The following is a 9,923-nucleotide window of genomic DNA, read 5'->3' as shown; positions in this document are numbered from 1 at the left end:
GGATACCAGAGATGCAGAAGAGAAATTCCAGTCAAAAGTTAGTCAAACATCTTTATTTACAGATATCAGTGGAGAATAATTTAAAAGAAATGGATTCTTGCATCTTTGCAGCTCGAATCCAATACATACATGACAGCAACTTTAGCCATGGGCATAATGACAAGCACAGTACATGGTCTGAATTTCTTATTACTGGATCGACTTGGCAAGAGGGTTGTAAGGGTCAAAGCAAGAGAACTCAATACCAGCACCATTCTAGAGCTCAGATTTCAGACAGGATCCTGCTGTTTCATGTCCAAATGTCCCAAACTCAGTTGCATGCAAGTATGAAACCAATTTCCAATACAATCCACAATTTGGAGCACACCATGATGACGGCTGAGCCACTAACAATGAACATGCATGGATGCACTTAAAACATTAGGGTTGCTCCAAACAGCATGGAAGTGTTTTTACAGCAAATTCACTGCAGGAATAGGCATATGTCTATGGGAATATAGTAAACAAGCATCCAGAAGCAGTAGTTGGGTGGGATTTAGAGAGTTGTAGACACACATATCCCATTGAAACAACAGTGTTCACTGCTGGGATATACAATTCAATTGCTGTAAAAATCTTTTCAGATTTTATGCAGGCAGCCCAGCCCTGTTTGTGGCATGGTACCCTAAGCATCTTTCTTTTATTTTAAAAAAATATGTTAAAAAGCAAATCACATTATTACACATGGACATTCTTTAGAACCGCCATCCCTGGCTTAGTAGTCAAACACAGGTATGCCGTTCTGACAATTGTCCTAACATATCACAGGACAGTTAAAATTCTTTTGTCAGACATATTTCCCAATGCTTGGGACACTGACAGGTCTTAGGGCACTGTGGGAAGGTTTCAGTCCACCCATGGATAACATATCCAGAACTGAAAAGCTACGCACTCCCTTCGTGTGAAGTTTATGCAGAAGGTTACTTTAGTGATTGCCAGATCAAAGAAGGGAAAGACTCAGCCAGATCAGCCAAAGAATAGGGAGTAGTTCATCAGAAACACATTTCGAACACTGTAATAGCAATCCTCCCTGACTGGGAAAAAACTATTTGGAAGTAGAACCCAAAATATTTTCCCCGGCTACTTGAGTTTTCTGGCTTTGTGTGACAATTATTCAGTAACAATTATTCGCAGAAAAAACACAATGCCCAAACCTAGGAGGAGAACAGCAATTCTAGGCATTGCAAGCAGTGTCCTCCCCTGCTGATGCATCTAACTAGCAACCCATAGCTTTCCTTCACAAACAATGCTATAAGAAGAGCAGGTTCCATTCACTCCTGAATATTGTAATGTTTCCCAGGGACAAGGAAAAAAAGTGTGAATGGGCAAGTGGGTATTCACAAGTATCTCAGGTGAGAATATGAAGGCAACCCAGAAGTGGAGAAATTACAGTCCTGGAATGATAGTTTGAAATAACTCCACAGTTTCTTGCAACTTTCATCCCAAAATAGAATCCTCGTTTAAAGACTTTCTGATTAAGATGAAGCAGGGAAAACTGCTGCAGGGAGCGAGAACGGAAAGCGCAAAGGGGGCTGCACTTTGCTGAAGGATCCCTGTTATCCCAGCAGAGCATTCTGTAACAATGAATGGGTTGCTACAGGGTAAGCCGAGATGGCCCAAAACAGAGCAGAACACAGAATGAATTTGCCCTTATTGCAGTTCCATGTGCTACTGTCACCCCATCCCGGCTGTGCCTGGCAACGCATTAGACTTCATTCCAATTCATACCATTTTCCCAGCAGTTGCCTTTGCTACCTTCCCAGGTTCAGGCAATTTTTCCTAGCCATTTTTCCAGGTCTTCAATATCAGCACTACCCTCCTCTCCCTTGCCTCCTCTGGCACTGCATTCAATAAATTCCACTTTCATGGGCAGTTGGGAGAAGTCAAACTCCTTGCCCTTCTTCCCAAGCTGAGAGGCAGATCCAGAGCCTGTGCTTTCCAATGTGCTTGGGGCAGCTGAGAGGGTCACTCGTAAGGTATTGCTGTTGGAGAAGAGAAAAATAACTTTAGAAAAACAAAAAAAGACTGTGAAAGCCAAGGCTGATGTGCGCAACCCACTTATTTAGAGATATCCACTTTAAACTGGCAATGACAACATTCTTCTTTCTGGGGGTGCTCTATTTTATCACACTGAATAATGTGATAATATAGTTTGTATTTTTTATACCATTCAGTTTCTGAAATGCAAACCATATGCAGTGAATTGGTAAAGAGGGGGAGATACAGCAGGATTGGGGGAAATTGGCCTGTGAAGAACTCTCTCCCCCCCCCCCCCTCAGTGCAATGCCCTACGCCCTTTTAAGAGGTAGAATCCCGGTCAGTTAAAGATGAAAATGTATTTTCAGGATCGCATTTAAAACTGACCAACCCAAGTTATATTACTGCCACCTGCTGGACACAGGAGAGGAACTGGTAGCAATTAATCGGTTACCTGACTAAAAATTATTAGTGAGATGTCTGAATCATGGCAATATTTCAAAAATATGTGATACACATGAACTGATTTGATTAAACTGATTTCTACGTTCAGCAATCCCCTCCCCGCCACTTCAGGCATCTGAACAGTTTGGAAACTATGGTCAGAACTGTCCTTAGTATACATTTCATTTCTCATGGCAAATTATTGGCTCTGTGTTCCTTCCTGTCATCCTTTTGCAATGAACTGTGGAGCATATGGGGATAATAATTATGAGATGTCACATCACATGCAGTCAAGGATTCTGGACAATACAACATACACATGAATGAGATTTGACAAACCAGCCCTTTCAACTTACAGCTCTCTCTCCAGCTGCTGCTGTATGAGTTTGGAAGATTTTGCCATTGTAACATCTAAGGAAGGAAGGAAAACCTTGGATTATTTGGCACTGAATATTTCACCCACAAAAGGAGCCTGCAATTTTGCTACAGGGTTTTTTGTTGTTGTTGGTTTTTTGCTACTGGGAATTCCTAAGTGCATTGTACAAAGGCCTCATTGGCAGTTATATAAAGGGAAACTGACAGAGTGAAAGACAACTGAAGGCTCCAAGGAAAAGAATGGAACTACCTTTTTAAAATCCTTGTCAGCAAAAAGTCACTGAAAGCGAGGTTAAGCAAGAAAACACATGGCAGTAAAAACTATCATGCACTCTCACAATCCATACTTTTTCCTTAATTTGAGAGCCACCACACCCCATATTCATAAAATTACAAGTTGATGCCATGGTTCAGTACTTTTGGTAGAATTCAAAACTGCACTAATTTGATAGTTCTATACAAATATATAATAAAATATTAAATTAAAATTAAATTAAAATCCAAATGAATTAAAACTCTTGATGACAGGCAAGAACCAGCAAAAGCCAAGGCTAATCAAAAGGTTTCAGATTATGCTGAAACTGTAATAGCATTGGTACCATGGCTTATTTTGGGGAAGAGACAATTCCAGAATATGGGCACCAACACAAAGGCTCTCTTCCTGGTTATTGCCAGATGGAAAGCTGTAAGTCCTGGCACAGCCAGGTTGGCCTCTGAAGTTGAGGAATATGAAATGATAGGACTACTTCATAGACATATGAAATGGTCACCTCCTATCACAGTCACAATCAATTGAACAAATATGAATGCTATATTCTGTTACAATAAGGATTGGGAACAGCAAGTAAAAGGATGCCTCTGCTGGATGATTACAGGCTGTAGAGTTTTTTTAATAGCGCAGCCTGGTTATTTATCCAATGTAATGTGCAATGGGTTCATTTGGATGGCATATAAAAGAAACATGTACAGATACTCCATGTCTTAGGCAAGAAAAAGGACATGAAAAAATGCCAATCGCTGTAAAAATCTACCAACTGTCATGATTTTGATTCCAAACAGACATGCACTACCTTGCTTGTTGCAGGCTATTAGCAGGGGAGGTGCATTTTTCAGCACTACGTTGTCAATCAGGAGCTGGTACAGGAATTCAGCCACATCTTTCATCTCCCGCTGGAATGCTACACTATCTACAACGAATACAATTGCCCTGCGGAATAAAAAGAGTACGCTTTGCATGGTCTCGTATGGCATAGTTCTACAGCTAGCAGCATCGGTGAATAGATGGCCTGCATGGAACGTTTAACTGCACGCCTGGAATTCTGCTCTGAGCACAAGCTTTGATACTGTCTATACTGGGATGCAAGATTCAAAATTACTTCAAGGGCTGCTTTTACATTATTGCTAACTAACAAGGGCCACACTAGCACATTATCCACGGGAAAACAATTGAGGCACAATTTTCATTCAGTGTATTCTTTAACAATGTCCTGAAAGCACCAATTTCTCTACCCCATTGCAGGCCTTTCTGAATAGTTTCCCACAGAATATATCAAAGTCATTTCACAATAAATCTTCACTCACCGCATCACGTCTGTAGCCCCACATCTCTGCTGCCTCTTTATTTTACCCTCTTTGCCCCATCTCAGTTTGTCTCCTTTCTTTCTAAATTTTCTTTCTATTTTTGCTGTTTGTCGCCTACCCAATTCTATTTCTACACGTTCTCACCAACTTTAGCAAAAAGAGAATACATGGATGTTACACTCTCAGCAGTTCACCCAAGTAGTCTCCAGCACTTGCAGACTATGTGACTAGCTAGACTTGAAAAACTGACCCCAAAGCTACCATGCACGAAAATACAGGTTGTGGAAGAACAGTGGAGACGTAGCGACTCAAGTATTCTCCCCCAACCCATAAATGCCTAGGTTTAATTACAGCAAATACATACAGCACACCACCATCAAAGCTCTTTCTGGCTACAACCTGAATGCACAAATATCCATTCCTCCAATACTTACCTAGCTGCAGCCTTGAACCTATCCAAGAACTGAAGACGCAAGCTCTCGTGGCCTGGAAGATCAATCAATGTCACATTTGTTCTCTGTAGGAGAAGCAGTAAATATTTTGATGAACATTTAATGAGGACATGATTATTTTAGCCTGAGGGTAACAATCAGTCTACTGTATTCTGCTTGGATCCATATGCTCTTACTTGTGCTTAAATCATTATCAATCTCTATTTGTTCCAAATATTTAATGCACCATTTTCATATAAATATTTATAGTCTTTCACATAAATGTTATAAACCGATTTATTTAATTTTGTATTCAAGATGTTGCTGGATTACAACTCACACTAACCCCAGCAAGTATGGCCAGAGTTGCAGTCTAACAACATATGGATGGCACCATGCTGGCTTCTTCTGCTTTAGACACAAATTGCCAGTATTGAAATACAGAAATTAGTTTTACATCTGCTTCCCTTCTATCACTGAATTAAAGGCAACATACATAGCGTTTCCACCAAGGCACAGACCCACTCCGCTTTAGAAAGGTTGCTACATCATATCCTCTTAAGAATGTGCCCTGATGACTTTATATGCAATTTCTAGGAACATGACAGAACACAAAACATTACATCTTCTTACCTTGTCATTATTTACTCTGTACAAGGCAGAGCTATCAGTTATAGAAGTCTGTGTATTTCGGAAATTGCCTGTTAATAGCTAAGAAAAATAAAAGAAAGAGAAGGTGAAATATTAACAGACTAATTAAAATGATTTGACTATAGTCTAAACCACAGCAGAAAGTTGGAAAGAGCCATTTTTATTTCAAAAAAATAGTCCCTTGAATCTTAATCTAACCATTGAATCCAACAAAACTAATCTGAAACAGAATATATCAGTAGAAACCCTGATGGCACCTTTGACAAAACATTTTTTTACAAATATATCTGCATCTCATATATGCTGCCTACTACTGAGCTATGGGACGCGGGTGGCGCTGGGGTCTAAACCACTGAGCCTAGGGCTTGCCAATCAGAAGGTTGGTGGTTCGAATCCCCGCGATGGGGTGAGCTCCCGTTGCTCGGTCCCTGCTCCTGCCAACCTAGCAGTTCGAAAGCACTTCAAAGTGCAAGTAGATAAATAGGTACCGCTGTGGCGGGAAGGTAAATGGCATTTGCATGCACTGCTCTGGTTCACCAGAAGTGGCTTAGTCATGCTGGCCACATGACCTGGAAGCTGTCTGTGGACAAACGCCAGTTCCCTCGGACAGTAAAGCGATATGAGCTCCACAACCCCAGCGTCGTCCGTGACTGTACCTAATAGTCAGGGGTCCCTTTACCTTACTGAGCTACATTAACAACTAATTTAACAGTGTAAGTTAGTACTCCATGCTTCTACTTTACCTTACAAAATGAAGTGCCAAGAAACTTAATCAGAAAACATTTGAATTTTTCATACCTTACATTTCAGACCGCTTTGAAAACAAGAGGGAACAACCTAAGGAGTTCTCCTTTCTTAAAAAGAACGGGAACGTGACAACAATGTATAGGTCTGAGAAACTGTCCAAAAGAAACTGAAACAGAAATTCACATACCCTAACAAACAGAAGTGTTTTCCCTGAGTCACACAGACCCACCAGGAGCACTGCTCTCCGACTGCTCTTTCTGGTCCGCACAAATATCCAAATCACTAGAAAGAAGGATAAAACTTAGAGGAGTGTATTTAGGCTTATACCCAAGGCAACTCAATTTTGCCACCATTAAAACAAGCTATTTAATGCATGCCTCCTCTAATTAAGTCTTAATGCTGCTTTAAGTTTTGTACAAAAAGGATGCAAACATTCTGGGGTCATAATGATGTATACATTTCTCCTATATCCAATACAGGAAATTCATTTCTCATAACAGCCAAACACATTTATACATCCACACAAATAACATTACACTTCATAGTAAAGTTTGCTTTTATCTATTTCTACCATCTTTCTTTGTAGCAGCCCAACTTGTGTAGTTTTACTCAAAAGTAAGCCCCACTATGTTCAATGGGGCCTACTGTCTAGTAACTGTGTTTACACTACAACATTAGTAGTACACAATATAGCAAAGATGCACCTGATTTGTCATGACAGAAAACATGGGCAAATTCATTATCATCTGATTTATAAAGGATGTGATTTCAGCCATAGCACATTAAAGATGATCACAGCAGATGTGCCCTGGTTGGGATCAGCTGAAGGGGAGCTGAAGGGGAGAGGGACTACAACTACAATCCACCCCCCACCCCCCATTGCACCAGGCTAGAGGCGCCTTGGATTTTGCAGAGGTATTTCTCTAGCCAGCCTTACTGGTCTCTATGTGGAGGGTGATACCAGGGCCACTCTGCTGCCACAGAATTCAGACATCCTACCATAAGGCAGCTTGAGATCTACTGGATCCCCTACTGGCCCCACAGCTGTCACTCATTGACATCAGGCCTGATTGCCATCCCAGCTCCAGGCTGGTGCCCAGCTGGGGTTCGAATTGCCCTGCTTAACTAACTTACTTATTGTAAACATTTGTATTAAACTTCCAACCAGTATAAGCCCTGAGAGAACTTACAAAATTTCATAAAAGCCACGCATACACCCCTGCCCAACTCCTCCTCCTCTATCTGGCATGGCAAGAAAGGGCACACTAACAACCCCCAGTTTGAAATTTCCCTCTGCTATGAACCCTCCCTGGGGGCTTATGCAAGTCAAAGCCCAACTGTCTCACACATCTTCACCCCCCCTTTAGCAACATGAGGATAATAATAATATGAACCCCCTTGACGGGATTGTTGTAATGCCCATAGAGCCATTACAACACTCTAAAACACGGCAGAAATACCAGCTAATAATAACTCTTGACACTAAATGTTACAACTCCAGTCCGGACTTTTAAATTTCAATTCTATAACATGCTAATGAACTGCAGTTCTTTGGAAATAAGAACCACTGCATTCTGTGTTAAGAGTCTTCTTACGGAGCAGGCGCAATTCCTACGAAAGAAGACGATCTCGGATCCCTAAGTGGCTCGGTGTCTTTAATAAGAGCTGCAGGAGAGGCAGCTCCTCAGCAGGCGCCTTTTCCCAGCGTGAAGCTGCAGCGATGCGGAAAGCTACACCTGACTAACTTCTGCCTGCCACGCGGCTCTTAAAGGCACAGGAGCCTGACTAGGAGGCTGACTGGCGGGGCGAGCTCCGCGACCAGGCAGCTCTTTCCCCCTGCCACCGAAAGGAGGCCGGCACTCACGGAGACACGAGGCGAGGAGCACGAGCAGGGCCACGGCCACCGAGACGAGCAGCTGGGCCCTCGCCAAGTCCTGGGGCGGCAGCGGGGCATCCTGAGGAGAAGGCGACCCTTCGCGCGCGGCTGTCACCTCCACCGCGTCCATCTCGAACCGCTTTCGCCACCCACGGAGCTACGCGCGGCGCCGCGACAACGACGTGTCCTTCCCGGGACTCGTCTCCTTCCGGCCACCGCGCGCAGCGACTGCTGGGACGCGCGCCTCCGTGGCCCAGGTGCTTCTTGGGAGTTGTAGTTTGTTGCCCCCCCCGCCCCAGCACGCGCACGCTAACACGGCTCGTTCTACAGGCGAAGGAGAGAGGGGAGCGTTGGAGGCGGCGGGTCGTTAGACCCACAAAAGGATATCGTTGCACGTTGAGCCGTAGTGCCGGATTTACGTATAAGCTAAACAATCTATAACTTAGGGTCCCACTCTCTTAGGGCCCCCCAAAAAAATTAAAGGGGGAAAAACTGGATGTACATTTCCAAAACATAAGATAAAAAAACAAATAAAATAAAACCTACATACAGCAACAGTGTTTTGTGTTGTGTAGGCTCCTATGGTGTAAGTAATGGGCCCCACCTGCTAGTCTGCTCCATAAAATATCACTGGTTTGCTCATTTCTGTATAAAGGGTGCCTATACTCTGCCTGGACTGGTTGCATGGCAACATATGCAAATGACTTTAGATACCGATTAGGTCCATAAATTACCACATCGCATACATTCAACACAAAAACAGTGACAATTGGTTGTTGACAAACGACAGCTGGATGTAGAAAGGGCCCCATTACCTTCAGTAGCTTAGGGTCTTATCAAACCTAAATCCAGCCCTGATTAAGCACCATCGGCGTTATTGTAAGCATGAGCTTTGGGGGGCTAGACAACGGGACCTACTTATCCCTACTGGGCAGATGTAAAGCCAGCAAAAAGCATGGACATAGCCAAGTGGGGGTGAAGGGGTTGCAGTTGCCTCCCCCTGTAAATCATTACAAATATGAGGTTCTGACCCCCGCCCCAACCAAGCCTGCCCCCACCCAAAAAAGTCCTTCCTTACACCCATGGCAAAAAGGGAATGAAATTGGCGAGAGAGAGGGCAGAAGTATGGATGAGCCCTAAGAGGTGGGGGCTGAAACCCTGGAGAGCCACTTCCAGTCAGACCAGACAATACTGAGCCAGATTAAATGGTCATACTGCGATAAGGCAGTTTCCTATATTCCTACAAGCCTCCCCCCCCCCCCCAATATCCTTCTTTAGATAGCCCAGCTCTGATAATGTGCTGCCTTTACATGTCTTGGTTTGTTATGCAGGTTGACTCACTTCCTTGAGCCACATGCTTTTAGTTCTTGCTTAGTGCTTGTGACACAGTTGGAGCTTCTGTAAGGATGATCTGCCTTGGCTTGGTAACCTGTATAGGTGTGTTGCTTGGCAGTAGGTGATTTGTAAACAAGTGGAGTTGCTGTACTGTGTGGGCTCTATTTTGGATGCACAAACTCCACACACAAGCAGCACCCTCTTGGCTTTGTAGAGCCCATCTCCCAAAGCATTGCTCGAGTACATGAACTGTTTTCTTGCAGGAATTAACAGGCCCAGGGTTGAGGTAGGTAACTCTGAGAGACAAGACAAATAGGAACTCTTTGCTTTGCTTCTTCCAACTTTGCAAATCAGCGTTGTAATATAAACCACCTATAAATTGTTCCATGTGAACTAGAAACAAACCTATTCCTGTATGCTGGTGTAGTGCTGAATCTTGAATGGCCTGAGTCAAAACCAAAGTGGAG

At 43.2% G+C, this 9,923-nt stretch overlaps 1 protein-coding gene across 1 annotated transcript; it reads right to left on the bottom strand.

Annotated features, from left to right (window-relative positions):
• Positions 1–38: 38 nt before the first annotated feature.
• Positions 39–8,358, bottom strand: SRPRB (SRP receptor subunit beta). The gene is made up of 7 exons (XM_083443392.1): positions 8,110–8,358; positions 6,433–6,527; positions 5,481–5,558; positions 4,851–4,933; positions 3,906–4,042; positions 2,817–2,871; positions 39–2,021 (listed from the first exon to the last, which is right to left on the bottom strand). Exons 1-7 carry the CDS (start codon positions 8,249–8,251, stop codon positions 1,805–1,807), a joined length of 807 nt encoding a protein of 268 aa, XP_083299518.1. The 5' UTR covers positions 8,252–8,358; the 3' UTR covers positions 39–1,804.
• Positions 8,359–9,923: the final 1,565 nt, after the last annotated feature.

The sequence above is a fragment of the Podarcis tiliguerta genome (genome assembly GCF_965153285.1).
Source record: "Podarcis tiliguerta genome assembly, chromosome: 5".
NCBI classification, from domain to species: Eukaryota; Metazoa; Chordata; class Lepidosauria; order Squamata; family Lacertidae; genus Podarcis; species Podarcis tiliguerta.
Note: the sequence above shows the minus strand (reverse complement) of the source record. Positions and strands in the feature narration are given on the sequence as shown.

Coding starts and splice junctions, on each gene's coding strand:
- SRPRB (XM_083443392.1), bottom strand. CDS start 8,251: ATGGACGCGGTGGAGGTGACAGCCGCGCGCGAAGGGTCGCCTTCTCCT. Junction 5,559..6,432: donor AAACACTTCTGTTTGTTAGG/GTATGTGAATTT, acceptor TATTTTTCTTAG/CTATTAACAGGCAATTTCCG. Junction 4,043..4,850: donor AGGTTCAAGGCTGCAGCTAG/GTAAGTATTGGA, acceptor TTTATTCCGCAG/GGCAATTGTATTCGTTGTAG.